The sequence below is a fragment of the Pyxicephalus adspersus genome, chromosome 8 (genome assembly GCF_032062135.1).
Source record: "Pyxicephalus adspersus chromosome 8, UCB_Pads_2.0, whole genome shotgun sequence".
Lineage (NCBI taxonomy): Eukaryota > Metazoa > Chordata > Amphibia > Anura > Pyxicephalidae > Pyxicephalus > Pyxicephalus adspersus.
In genome coordinates, this window is record NC_092865.1 from 1,456,155 (window position 1) to 1,468,900 (window position 12,746).

General features: G+C 44.1%; 1 protein-coding gene across 1 annotated transcript in view; it reads right to left on the reverse strand.

Annotated features, from left to right (window-relative positions):
* The window catches only part of TESK2 (testis associated actin remodelling kinase 2), a gene marked incomplete in the record, with an annotated part of 49,613 nt that overhangs the window by 21,440 nt on the left and 15,427 nt on the right, over positions 1–12,746 (reverse strand). The window contains 2 exon segments of the mRNA XM_072419295.1: positions 2,543–2,591; positions 11,305–11,426. Of these exon segments, the coding sequence (XP_072275396.1) occupies positions 2,543–2,591; positions 11,305–11,426 (171 nt within the window).

Genomic DNA, 12,746 nt, shown 5'->3' on the forward strand with positions numbered 1-12,746 from the left:
AGCATTCGCACGAGTCTGTCAGATTTCAGAGATTGCCGATCCTCATTATACCATCGCACTCATCATTACCCAACCATGTGTGGAATGTTACAGATCTGAATGAAATGTGAGTAATAATTCCTGGATTGTAGTGAATCATGATTTAGGATTGGGCAGAGAAACCAGGATTAGGATGTGAGGACCGATCATAGAAAGGTTATAGTTCTATGCTAGAATATTCCTCAAAGTGAACAGAGGGAAGAAAGAAACTTTTATATTTTGTGGCTTTTTAGGCAGGCAAAGGTTAAACAACCCCAGCCGCTCCCTGCTTGGGGCTGTTTATCCCAATCACATCCTGTTGCATGCAGACCAAGGCTGCCCGAACAGTAAAAACGGAAAATGAAAGTAAAACTTAAATGTGATCCCTGTAAAGGGCAGAGAGGATTTTCCAGTCCTGTGACCCAATGTGACATTTACAGTTCTCTAGAACAGTCCGCAGATCAAGAGATCCGATTGTAATCCTGAAATTACAGATAATGAACAAAAACTTCCACTGGGAACTGGAGGTGAGGGAAGAGTGAAAAGAAAGTGAGAAGAGAGAAGAAGAAAGGGAACCGGAGGAGAGGTGAAATGAGAACAGGATAGAGGACACGAAAAGAGTGAAAAGGAGAAAAATGTGATGAAAGACAGGAAAATAAGGAAAGAGTTTAGAGAAGAGGAGAGGAAAAGGGGAGAAAGGAGAAAGAATATGAATAATTTGGAAATAGAGAGGCGTTAATTGTGAGACACCGAGTGAGTCAATAAGAAAACAATATAGAGAGAATAATATAGTGCACAGGACACAAACGCTAACAGGCTGACCGCTCTCATGAGTAACTTGGTGTTTCATCAATCTAATGAGTTGCGTTGGTGATATCGGTTTTGTAACGCTCATTGCTACAGATGTTTTGCACTAATATCTGACCTCCCAGACACTGAGATGACTGCGGAGAACCATTTATATTCTCAGAGCCAACAAACCCCCGGGACTCCGGCTCTGGTCCAGCCCATAGAAGTATCAGACCATCCATGGGCTGGAAATCTTCTCATTTCTGTGTTCTCGTATGATGAGATGATCATTGCTGCGTAATATGTTGGTGCTATAAAATGAATGTTTAATAACAATCTGCCATCTCTAAGGGTGTATATACAGTATTTGGTCTTCACTGGCACCTTGCTTGATGTTCCTCATCCCAGCTGCCTCTCTATATTATCAGCTTTATAGAGAACACATGGATGAGGGATGGGGGGGAAACAGACTGCGCATTATTTTCAGCCAGTCCTCCATCATATATTAGACATTGAGGATCATTCCAGAACACACGTGCTGAGGAAAACGTCTGCTGTCCCAGGCGCTCAGATTTCATGCGCCTATTACCTGGTGCTGGATACAGGGACCCCCCAGCCAAACACCGCTCGGGGGACACTGCACACCTGCTGACTGGCCTGACATTCCCCATCCTGGGATTATCTTAAACAGCTGGCTGAATTTAACCAGATTCCTAAAGTTTCCAGTATCATCTTCTGGCTATAAATATGCAGCAATAGGTTTCCTTGTGTACAAACTTCTGTTTACTCATCACAAGATCAAGAGAAAAGAGGCTGCAGTCCCTCCCAGTAGCACTGCAGGTTGTAACAGATTGCTTAGAATGCCGCAGGGACATTAAGAGAGAACTCTAGACAGCTGAATACAAGAACTGTTTTACTGGCAAGAGAATTTATATTTCAGCCAATCGTAATCTTAATCTGCTACAATTTTACTCTCCGCTACAGATCTCCTCCCCAACTCCATACAGTGACTGGAAAGTAAAGTAAAAGCTCAGGAGACTGATGAGCTCTGTCAGTCTTCTCTCTCCTCCTGTCAGCATGCTCCTTGTCATCAAACAAACTCCTTGATTAGCCCCTTGTGCTGCATCTCCATCCCCTCCAAACTGAGCTATGCTGAACGGCAGGGGTGACAAACTTAAATACACAGTGGGCCAAAATGAAAAACTTAGACAAAGTCATGGTCCAAACTTAAAACTGAAATAGCACCGCTACTACAATACCCTGCGGGGCCACTAAGGCAGAGAGCCCGCTGGTCTATAAAGTGATGCCGGAAATTCTAGTAGCAGCGCTAGTTCAATGCAGCAATAGGCCAGCTGCAATTCATATTTACGATTTTACGATTCTTATGGGGACAAAAAAAAAAAAAAAAAAAAAAAGGACGTTGCGGGCCAAAGTTTGACACCCCTGCTGCACTGGGACTGCAGGAGGCTGATGAAATTCAAGCACTTACACAATAAATTCTAATGAATGATAACTGATTACAGATCTGCATTGATCTGTGCATTTGACGCCATAAATTAGAAAGGAAGAAATTGATTGGACGTTGATTAATGTTTCAGCAATGTCCATCAAAAAAAACAAATTGCTCAACCAGTGTTGTGGGTATTTCACAAGTGAGTGCCGTTGCTCAAATTTCACAGCCCGAGTTACTGGAACAAGAAAACTGCGGCAATAAAGACAACGCAGGAAATCTTACCTCGGTCAGTGCGTGTAGCTGGCCTTGGTGAACGCACACACCCTTAAACCTGAAAAGAGAACAGATTGTTAATGTCACAAACAGCCCAAAAAACAGAAAAAAAATAAATCAACACCTACGGGAAGGAACAAAACGAAACATGGATATTGTATCCAGAATACAATGCTGACATTATATGCAGCGCATTACACAGTGTAAAATATGCAATGCATCAGATACTGCAGAGAATGCGATGTCTAATGTTCCCACTTGTTGCATGCATTTCTGATGCTGCGTGTTTCCGTATAACAAACCCACTTTCTTATAGATCAACAGGGCCGTTCCCACCCAAAGCAGTAGTCATGTGTCCCTCCGGTCCCCGGTTGTCTTTGCTTTTGAGGTAGGGACCCTTCTATGAGTGTCTAAGTCACATGACCTGTGTGATGTGGACAATTTCTATTGGCTGCCCAGCAGTGGGGTCCTTTAAGGATTTTGCAGAAGTGATGTTTGCACTGTAGGGGACCAGCCAACACATGTTCAGCACTCAGCATATCAGTGATTGTCCCAGATTTGTCTACATTGTATCTTTACAGAAAAGTAACCTCCAATCTGCTGAAGTGGACTGGTAATGACACTGCAGCCTCTCATTCTTCCTCTGTATATGATCTCTGAATCAATACGAACTGACTTTCATCTGGACTACTGTAACATCCTCCTTTCTGGTATTCCACTAACCCGACTCTCTCCTCTGCAATCCATTATGTATGCTGCAACAAGACCCATCCGTCCTTCCCACTTACCTACCTGATACCCAATGCAGAACTTACCTTTCTGTCCTGATATACAATCGCCCCTAGCCGCTCTCTTTGCTCCTCCAATGACCTAATAAGGACTTCCTCGCTTATAACTTCCTCAAATGCACGGATCCAAGACTTTTCTAGAGCTGCCCCCACTCTCTGGAATGGTCTCCTCGGCTTCAACCTCACCTACCCGTCGTCTTCTGTCTCCTAAACCCTCACTACTTCACACCATTCCATATCTCCCCTCCTATTGTTTGATACTCCTAGATAGTAAGCTCTTCAGGGCAGGGTCCTCTCCTCCTCCTGTGTCACTGTCTGTATCTGTCTGTCATTTATAACCCCTATTTAATGTACGGCGCTACATAATATGTTGGCGCTATATAAATACTTTGTAATAATAGTAGCAGCTCCTTCATGTTCAGGATTGAAGTGACTATGAGGTCTCAATGAAGTGTAGGATGTAAAAATGGACGATATTTTAGGGCAGCAGGGTGGCTCAGTGGTTAGCACTACGGCCTTTGCAGTGCTGGGACCCAGGTTGGAATCTCAGCCAGGACACTATCTGCATGGAGTTTGCAGGTTCTCTCTGTGTTTGTGTGGGTTCCCTCCCACATTCCAAAAACATGCAGTTAGGTTAATTAGCTTTCTCCCAAAAGTGACCTTAGATTGTGATAATGACATATGACTATGGCAGGGACATTAGATTGTGAGCTCCTTTGTGGGAGAGCTAGTCACATGACTATGGACTTTGAGCAGCGCTGCGTAATATGTCGGCGCTATATAAATACTGTGTAATATTATTATTAATGTATGTGGAAGCAATTCCTGCTCTGTATAGCTGGGTAGGAATGAATAAAGATGAAGAAATAAATATCAGCAGGCGTTTGTATGCATTGTGATGTCAGAGGAGAGCAAACATTCAGGTGACATTTCTGCAGCAGCTCCTAAAATACATTTTTGTATTATTTGGATGAATAAAAGAAAGGAATATTCCGGCACTGAAATATTCACCACTCAGCTTCCTCCGCATCATCAGTCAGAACTCCGACTCTTATCTAGTTCAACCTTTTATACCGGAGAATGCGACTGTCTGTTCTACATCGATGGAACGCTGCCAGACATTAAAAGGATTGGCATTATAAAATGACCCCAATAACATTTCACCACCCGATGGATGGAGCGATCTATGAAACCTCAGATGTTTAAAAATAAAAACAGCTTCACGCAGAAATAACTCCAACGCTCAGTGATTTCCGAGCAGCGGAATTGGTTTATATTCACGCCGGATCTTCTCTCCTCAAACACCATTTAAATCAATTTCCATCTCTTTACCTTCCCGGGAGGGTCGGGGGCTCGATCAGAAAATCAATAACAATTCTCACTGTTTTGCAGCTGTTCTATGGAATGAATATTGGAGGAAGGTGAAAAACTGCTGAGCCTCAAAGTGTCCATGTATCGGAAAATTGGATTTCCTTTATTTTTTTAAATATTTTAGGAAAATTGGGAAACTTCAGAAGAAAAAAAAAGAAAAAAAAAAGGCAAATCTGGGAAAACACCAAAGTAACCGTGTCTATGTATGTCGGAAAACTGGATTTCCTTTTTTTCGGTATTAGGAAGTATGTCAGAATAAAAATGAAATTCGTCACTTCTCCTGGAGTATTCTATATGAATAATAATTTACAAATCATTGGGAAATCTATTGACAAAATGAATGACCCTGGAACACCAAAATCTCACCGCTGAAGTCCCCAGATGTATGAGCAGCCCACAGAATCTTAAACTGCCCAACATTCACCCACTCAGACACCTTATAGGAGTTACCATTCATTGGGTCTACAAAACAAAAGAACGTCAGCAGGGTCAGAAAAGAAACGTTACACATTCATTCTTTGTATATTATTCCCCTGTACATGTCTCTCTGATCCAAGCATTCAGCGTCTGCCAAGCATTTCTAACATAGCAGTTAATAGCACGCTGTCATTACTTTCCCCCACGTCTTAGATTGTAAGCTCTTCGGGGCAGGGTCCTCTCCTCCTCCTGTATCACTGTCTGTATCTGCCTGTCATTTGCAACCTCTATTTAATGTACAGTGCTGCGTAATATGTTGGCGCTATATAAATCCTGTTTATTATCATTAATCTGAATGGTCTGATCACAAGATACGTTTTATCGGAGTTCAGAGATAATAGCAAGTTTTATTTAGGAATGCACAAGCTGTATTGTGCGTAGGAATACTTGCAGTGCTCTCCCCGGACCCTTTTAGCTGGGTGCACCACCCGGCAATGTTCAGTAAACACCCGTCTGTTTTGGGTGGTTACTAAAAAATTGGGACGCAATAATGGGGCCACCACCTACCTACAGCTTCCTCCCAACCACCTTTAAAAAAAATTCCTGTGGAGAACACCGACGAGCACATCAGATTGATATTTCAATGTGAGGAGAATGATGGGAGGGGCAGAATCCCATACACAAGTGTACGGTTTTATACAATAGGTGGCTTCCAAAACTTTTGGTGCCCTGCCCAGCATAGCAGTGTTCTCGATGTACCTGGATAAAAAAAAAAAAAAAAAAAAAAAAAAAGGAATTCAGAGTAAAGATTTGTCAAGTTATTGGACACATTGACATTTTAATAGACTTTGTGAAAGATTCATGTTTTGTCTGGAGGACTCTCCTAAAGATTGGCAGTGCAGTCCCTGTGCCTAGGCACACCTGTTCTTCAGCCTAATATCTGTATATCTGCAGCGTCAGATCACCTAAGTCATCAGACTGATAGTAGCGGTTTGTCACCACTGTGCTGCCATGGTTCTCCTTGCTGGAGAGAAAGCTGTACCTGAGGAATCCGTACTGAAGGACAATTCCTGTCTGCTTCAAACATTTAGTGAATATTTGATTCCTGCAGCTTCTTCATTTTTCTACTAATTAGCAGATCATCAGTCATTAAGGGGGCAGCCTTGATGTAAAGAAGGAAAGGCTTGCTTCTACCAAGATGGCCAACACCACACAGAGTAACAGCGTGAGGGAAAGATTGGCAGCAAGGAGCCCACAGGTAATACCGATAATTGGTTTTATACCATCCGCCTGCTCCTGTTTGGGCTCAGCTACACAGAACAGGTCACTTCTTCGCCTTATGGGCAAGATCAAGTGGTGTATCTATTCCTATCAGTGTCAGGAAGGGACCGGTTCTTCTGTACTTTGAGGGGAGGATGCACTGGCTCAGTTGCTGGATGGGGATGCTTTTTAAGGGCCCCCCCAAGCTAATTCTTCTGGTACGGTCTGACCTGAGAAAGGTGTGGGAATTGCCCTTAAAGGAGCTCCAGGATAGTAACCTATTCCCCTGAGCAGGTGCGGAGAAACCTTTGTCACTGGTTTCTTTTTGTGTGTCACTGGCAATGGAGGGTGCTGTTCCCCTTAAGGGTCGGCCCTGAAGTCTGGGGGGCGACCTGGCGTTATGGTGCTCTCCCTTACTAGGAGTGTCTCTTCGGGAGAGCTCCCAGCTTCATACCTGGTGGGCTTGCTTCGGTCAGCCCACAGAGAACTTAACCTGCCTGATGACGGTCAGATAGGCTAGTAGGCCCACTCGGCTACGGCTGGGTAGCCCTTCCACTTTTGCGGAGTTATCACAATATCACCCCAGTGCATGTTTTTTGTGGTGTGTTTTTGAACATTCAGTTTTTATTTTTTTTTTTTTTACAGAGGACCAGGGTTTTTGTTTACAGGATCACGATTAGCGGTATTCAATAAAAGAACAGGTCCTCTTTAAATCAGTTGGAATTGTGCTCTCATGTGGTGCAGAATTTAAAAAGTTGTCTATATGCAGAAATGGGAACATGTTTTAAATGTCACAGCCACCTCTTATTATCCTATAAAACCACCGGATTGCTTTTCATTCACTGATAATGCCAATCAATATCCCAATTTCCAGGCAGAGGCTCCCAATATCTGCGCCTCCTACAAGTAAATTTCTCTGCTTTGTGTGACGGCTCACATAAATCTATATAATCGCTTTCTGAACTTGTCAATGTATTCATTACGGTGATGAATTTATCTGCAGCTCCAATAAAACTAAGCCAAGCGGAATGGCTATCTGGAGAGCGGCCGGACCGTAATTCTAAATCGATGGCTTTGCGCGCTCAGTGAAAGGTGAAGTCAATCTCGCTAGCAAACAACTCTCTGAGCCATTAAGCAACATCGTAAAAAAAAAAAAACCCCTCCAAGTAAAGTTTTTATAGCAAGAAAATAAAGCCATGGAAATGTGTAACATTTTAATAAAAAGATTTATTTGAAGGAAACATCTGGAGCAGGAATGGCTTCAATCTCTGGAGTATGAGCTCACGCCTCAAGCATTTTACTTGCTAAAAAAGTTACAGCTTCCTCTCCAGCAAGGAGAACCAAATCTTATTCCAAATCTGGTGATAACAGCAGTCAGATGCAGTGGTGCCTTAGATGATCCACGCTGCAGACCTACAGCTATGAGGATACAGGAAACAGGAGTGCCTAGGAAGAGCAAGTACAGTGCAGGTGTATATAAGAGTACCTAGGCACAGGACATGACCTGCAGTACAGCTGTGAGGATATGCAACAAGTATACATGAACATAGGAAGGATAGTACAGGTCACAGGACCGGACGTGTAATACAGCTAGAAGGATACAAAGCACGAGTACCTGAGCACAGGAAGTACAGTGCGGGCATATACAAGAGAACCTAGGCACAGGACCTGACCTGTAGTACAGCTTTGAGGATACAGAACAGTGGTACCGGGGCACAGGGAGTACACTGCAGGTGTATACAAGGGAACCTTGGCACAGAACCTGACCTGAAGTACAGCTTTGAGGATACAGAACAGGGGTACCTGAGCTCAGGAAGTACAGTACATGTGTATACAAGAGTGCCTAGGCATTGGACGTAATTTCAAATTGATGGTTCGAGCACTCAGTGAAAAGGTGAAGCCAATTTGGCCAGCAAACAACTCTCTGACCCATTACGCATCTCATCTCAAAAAAAAACTCTCCCAGTAAAGTTTCCATTGCAAGAAAATAAAGCCATGGAAATGTGTCAAATTTTAATAAAAAGATTTATTTGAAGGAAACCTCTGGAGCAGGAACAGCTTCAATCTCTGGAGTATGAGCTCACGCCGCAAGCATTTTACTTGCTAAAAATAAGTCGTAAAGAACCGTGCAGCGTAACTGCAACACAAGCCGGAGAATCGCTCATCAAATACAAGAAGATCACTCAATATAAATAGGAAAGGCTGGAAGCTGCCAAAAAAACGGCAATGCAGAGCCAAGGGGGGCAGAGTGCCAAAAATAATAACCTGTTGATTGCTGAATGTCCTGGAGGAGCAGGAGGGGTTAATATAGAAATCCCTCCACGCCCAGTGCCACATACCTGCCAGGTTACTGTTGCAAAATTGTTTTTTTTCCCTTTGTCTTTTGTTTGCATCCATTGTGCAGAGAGAAGATCTGTTTGTTTTATTACATCCGGCAGGATTCGGGTTTCACTTGGAGAGAAATCACAGTCTGACCTCCACCTGAGACAACGCAGAGTCCGGATTCTGGTCAGCAGTAACGGTATTATTTGAAATGTATTTGGAATTGTTGGACAAAAATAAAATGAATAGATTTATTTCTTTAGCAGGCATTTAAATTGGATGTTTTAACACAGAAGGTCCAACAATTCAGACAGAGGGTAAAGGGCCGGTCACTGGTATTGCCTGTGGTCTCCCTGCAGCCGTTCTTTTACTCATCACTGCCGTGCTCTGCATGGTGTCTCTGTGTACAGGCGCCATCTTGGTAGAGGCAAGGCTTTGCTTGCACCTGTCAGAGCTGCTCCCCCCCCCCCCCCCCTGATGATTGGTGATTGGAGGACAGAAATAAATTCCAGAGGAAGCCAGAGCGGAGGAGGGAGATTGGATCCACAGAATGGATGAAACAGGGGGATCCTTGCACTGCAGGTCATCAGGTACAGCTTTCTCTCCAGCAATGAGAACCAAATCTCATTTCAAATGTGGCGATACCAGCAGTGCCTTAGATGATCCACACTGCAGATCTACAGCTATGAGGAAACAGGAGTGTCTAGGAACAGGAAGTACAATACATGTGTATACAAAAGAACCTAGGCATAGGACCTGACCTGTAATACAGCTTTAAAAATACAGAACAGGGGGTACAGTACAGGTCTATACAAGATAACCTAGGAACAGGACCTGACCAGTAATACAGCTATAAGGATACAGAACAGGGGGTACCTGGGCACAGGAAGTACAGTACAGGTGTATATAGGGGTACCTAGGCACAGGACCTGACCTGTAATACAGCTTTAAAAGCTTTAAAAATACAGAACAGGGGGTACCTGGGCACAGGAAGTACAGTACAGGTGTATATAGGGGTACCTAGGCACAGGACCTGACCTGTAATATAGCTAAAAGGACATAGAACAGGGGGTACCTGGGCACAGGAAGTACAGTACAGTACAGGTGTATACAAGATAACCTAGGAACAGGACCTGACCAGTAGTACAGCTAAAAGGATACAGAACAGGGGGGTACCTGGGCACAGCAAGTACAGTACAGGTGTATATAGGGGTACCTAGGCACAGGACCTGACCTGTAATACAGTTATAAGGACACAGAACAGGGGTACCTGGGCACAGGAAGTACAGTACAGGTGTATATAGGGGTACCTAGGCACAGGACCTGACCTGTAATACAGTTATAAGGACACAGAACAGGGGTACCTGCGCACAGGAAGTCACCTGAAAGTTTTCTTGATTTTTCAGGGCGCTACTTCCACACAATCTACACTTAGTTTTCCCTTTTCGTGTTCAGCTCCACCTAAAATCCTGGAATGAATGTCGGCAGGACGGAGGCAGCCGCTGATCACCACTGGAAATGTATGCGTAATATGCCGGCACTTTATAAAATGAGGTAATTAAAAAAATTAAGCGCTGCATAATATGTTGGTGCGATATAAATCCTGCTTAATAATAATGATAATATTAAGTAATATTTCTGCTCAGATCATTTTATTCCAGAAGCATTGGAGGCTTTACAGCTTGATAGTAAAGAAGAACTCAGCCGCTAAGAACATTTCAACAATTGGGCACTTCCTGTTATACTGTGACAACTCTTCAAGGAAAAAAAATAAAAAGGCGTCACCCACGTGGGGATCTGACTATATTAGGCGTCCATATTTTTGCTGTCATTGATTCTGACCACGGCTGACATTTTCTGTTTTCCTTTTCTGATGCAATTCGCTGTACAGAAAGACAATAAAACACACAAAGCCTCTCAAATAAAACAATGTGTGACCGCAAAGCTTGTTGTTGCAGACTTTGGTGTCATTGGTGTGAAATGATCCCAGGCGGTGAGTGTGGATTTTGTTACTATTCAGTCTAATGAGCCGCACCCCGCTGTGTTTATTTGCGCCGTATGTCGCAGATTATGAAAAATTCTGACGTTCTCCTATATGAAAAGGCCACAGACAACTTTTTTTTTTTTTTTTTTTGGTTACAGGTCTGTGACAACTCATAGACCAACGATGAATCAATCACACTCCCTTTTTTTTTTACTTACACAGAAGCAGCCGGGGACATTTCCAAGGCTGCAGATAATATTAGCAATTGCCCTTGGTTGTGTAATTGAACTCCGATATAATCAGGAACAAATGTTATAGAATGCGGAGCCGGGATACAAAGAACTGCCAACAATACAATGTGGCAGCAACAGTGCTGTGCTAATGAAATAAGTGAAAGTGATGGCACAGGCCAGACTTCCCCTTTAAGATAAATATAAAGCAAAACAGACAGCTTAAAGGGGCTCTCCTTTAAGAACACAGCAATGCTTATAACTCCTCCATCTCTCTCCCTGCCCCCCCCCCATATCGCTTTATATTACAGCTTCCTCTCCCAGAGATCATTTAGCACTGTTGCTCCCTATACAGATGACTTTGGCTCGGTCACATGACACAGACACGCAGCGGCGTACCTCAGTATGTTGGGGTGTGACAGTCGATTCATCAGCTGCACCTCCTTCAGCATGTTGGCTCGGTTACTGCTCAGTGTATTCATCTTTAGCGCCATCACCTGGCCTGACGTTCGGTGCCGCACCTGGAAGCAAGAAAATAAACGAATCAGTACAGGAGAATTTATTGGGAGCTTAGCAGCAACGGAGCAACAAACTCTTCCCAAAAGCTTATTGTAAAGGGTCATTAAAGCCATACTGAGGGAGCTGTGTACAGCACCTTTTAGCCCCTCCCCCCAGTCACCATAAGTCTGCATTGCATAGAGAAGCACAGACACCTGAGTTTGAAAAACTTTGCAATGAAGGAACTCAATGACACAATTTATCATGAGAGAACCTGGGTGATGCAGTAAACCTGAAATGGATCTGGTGCCGGAATCTTTTATGCCTTTTTATGGTTTTCAGCTGGACGAAAAGCCGCAGATTAGGCAGCCTGAGGAGAGAGTGGCGGCCATGGCTGGAAAACCTCATCCAGTCACAGCCGGAAGAGCAGCAAGAGATTAAATATCATCCATCAGATTTTATATTACACCCCCAGCAGGACAGGAGATTGGAGTCACCCTCTGCTCCCCCTGTACAGTCATCTCATCCTCATCCATCCAATGAGATAATTCTTGTGCAATCAGGAAAACTTCAGCAACACTGCACACATAGCGAACCGAGAATACAGAGTGCTCAGGGGTGCTGCAGCACTGGGGAATGGGTGCAGTGCCCACAAGGGTTCCCATAGTGGTGGTTATTACAGAGTAAACTGGTGCAGAGAGAGATGTAGCCATGTTTTGTACACCATTTTTCAATGGACATCACAATGTAAATCACAAAAACCAGCTAAACAAACCTAAATTATTTTATTATTGTATTCCTAATATTGTGTAAGTTCTCCTTGTGACCCATTAAGGCCGCAGATCCTTAATTCCTAATACACTGCTGCCTTCATTGGCCTGCCTACTTCCCATAATGCACCCTGCTGCCTACACCAGCCTGCCTTCTTCCCATAATGCCCCTTGCTGCCTCCATTAACCTGCCTTCTTCCCATAATGGCCCCTGATGCCTCCATTGGCCTGCCTTCTTCCCATAATGCCCCCTGCTGCCTTCTCATAATGCACCCCGACTTCTTCTCATAATGCATCCTGCTGCCTCCGCCAGCCTGCCTCCTTCCCATAGTGCACCCTGCTGCCTCCCCCCACCTGCCTTCTTCCCATAATGCCCCTTGCTGCCTCCACTGACCTGCCTTCTTCCCATAATTGCCCCTGCTGCCTCCATTGACCTGCCTTCTTCCCATAATGGCCCCTGATGCCTCCATTGACCTGCCTTCTTCCCATAATGCACCCTGCTGCCTCCATTGGCCTGCCTTCTTCCCATAATGGCCCCTGCTGCCTCCATTGGCCTGCCTTCTTCCCATAATG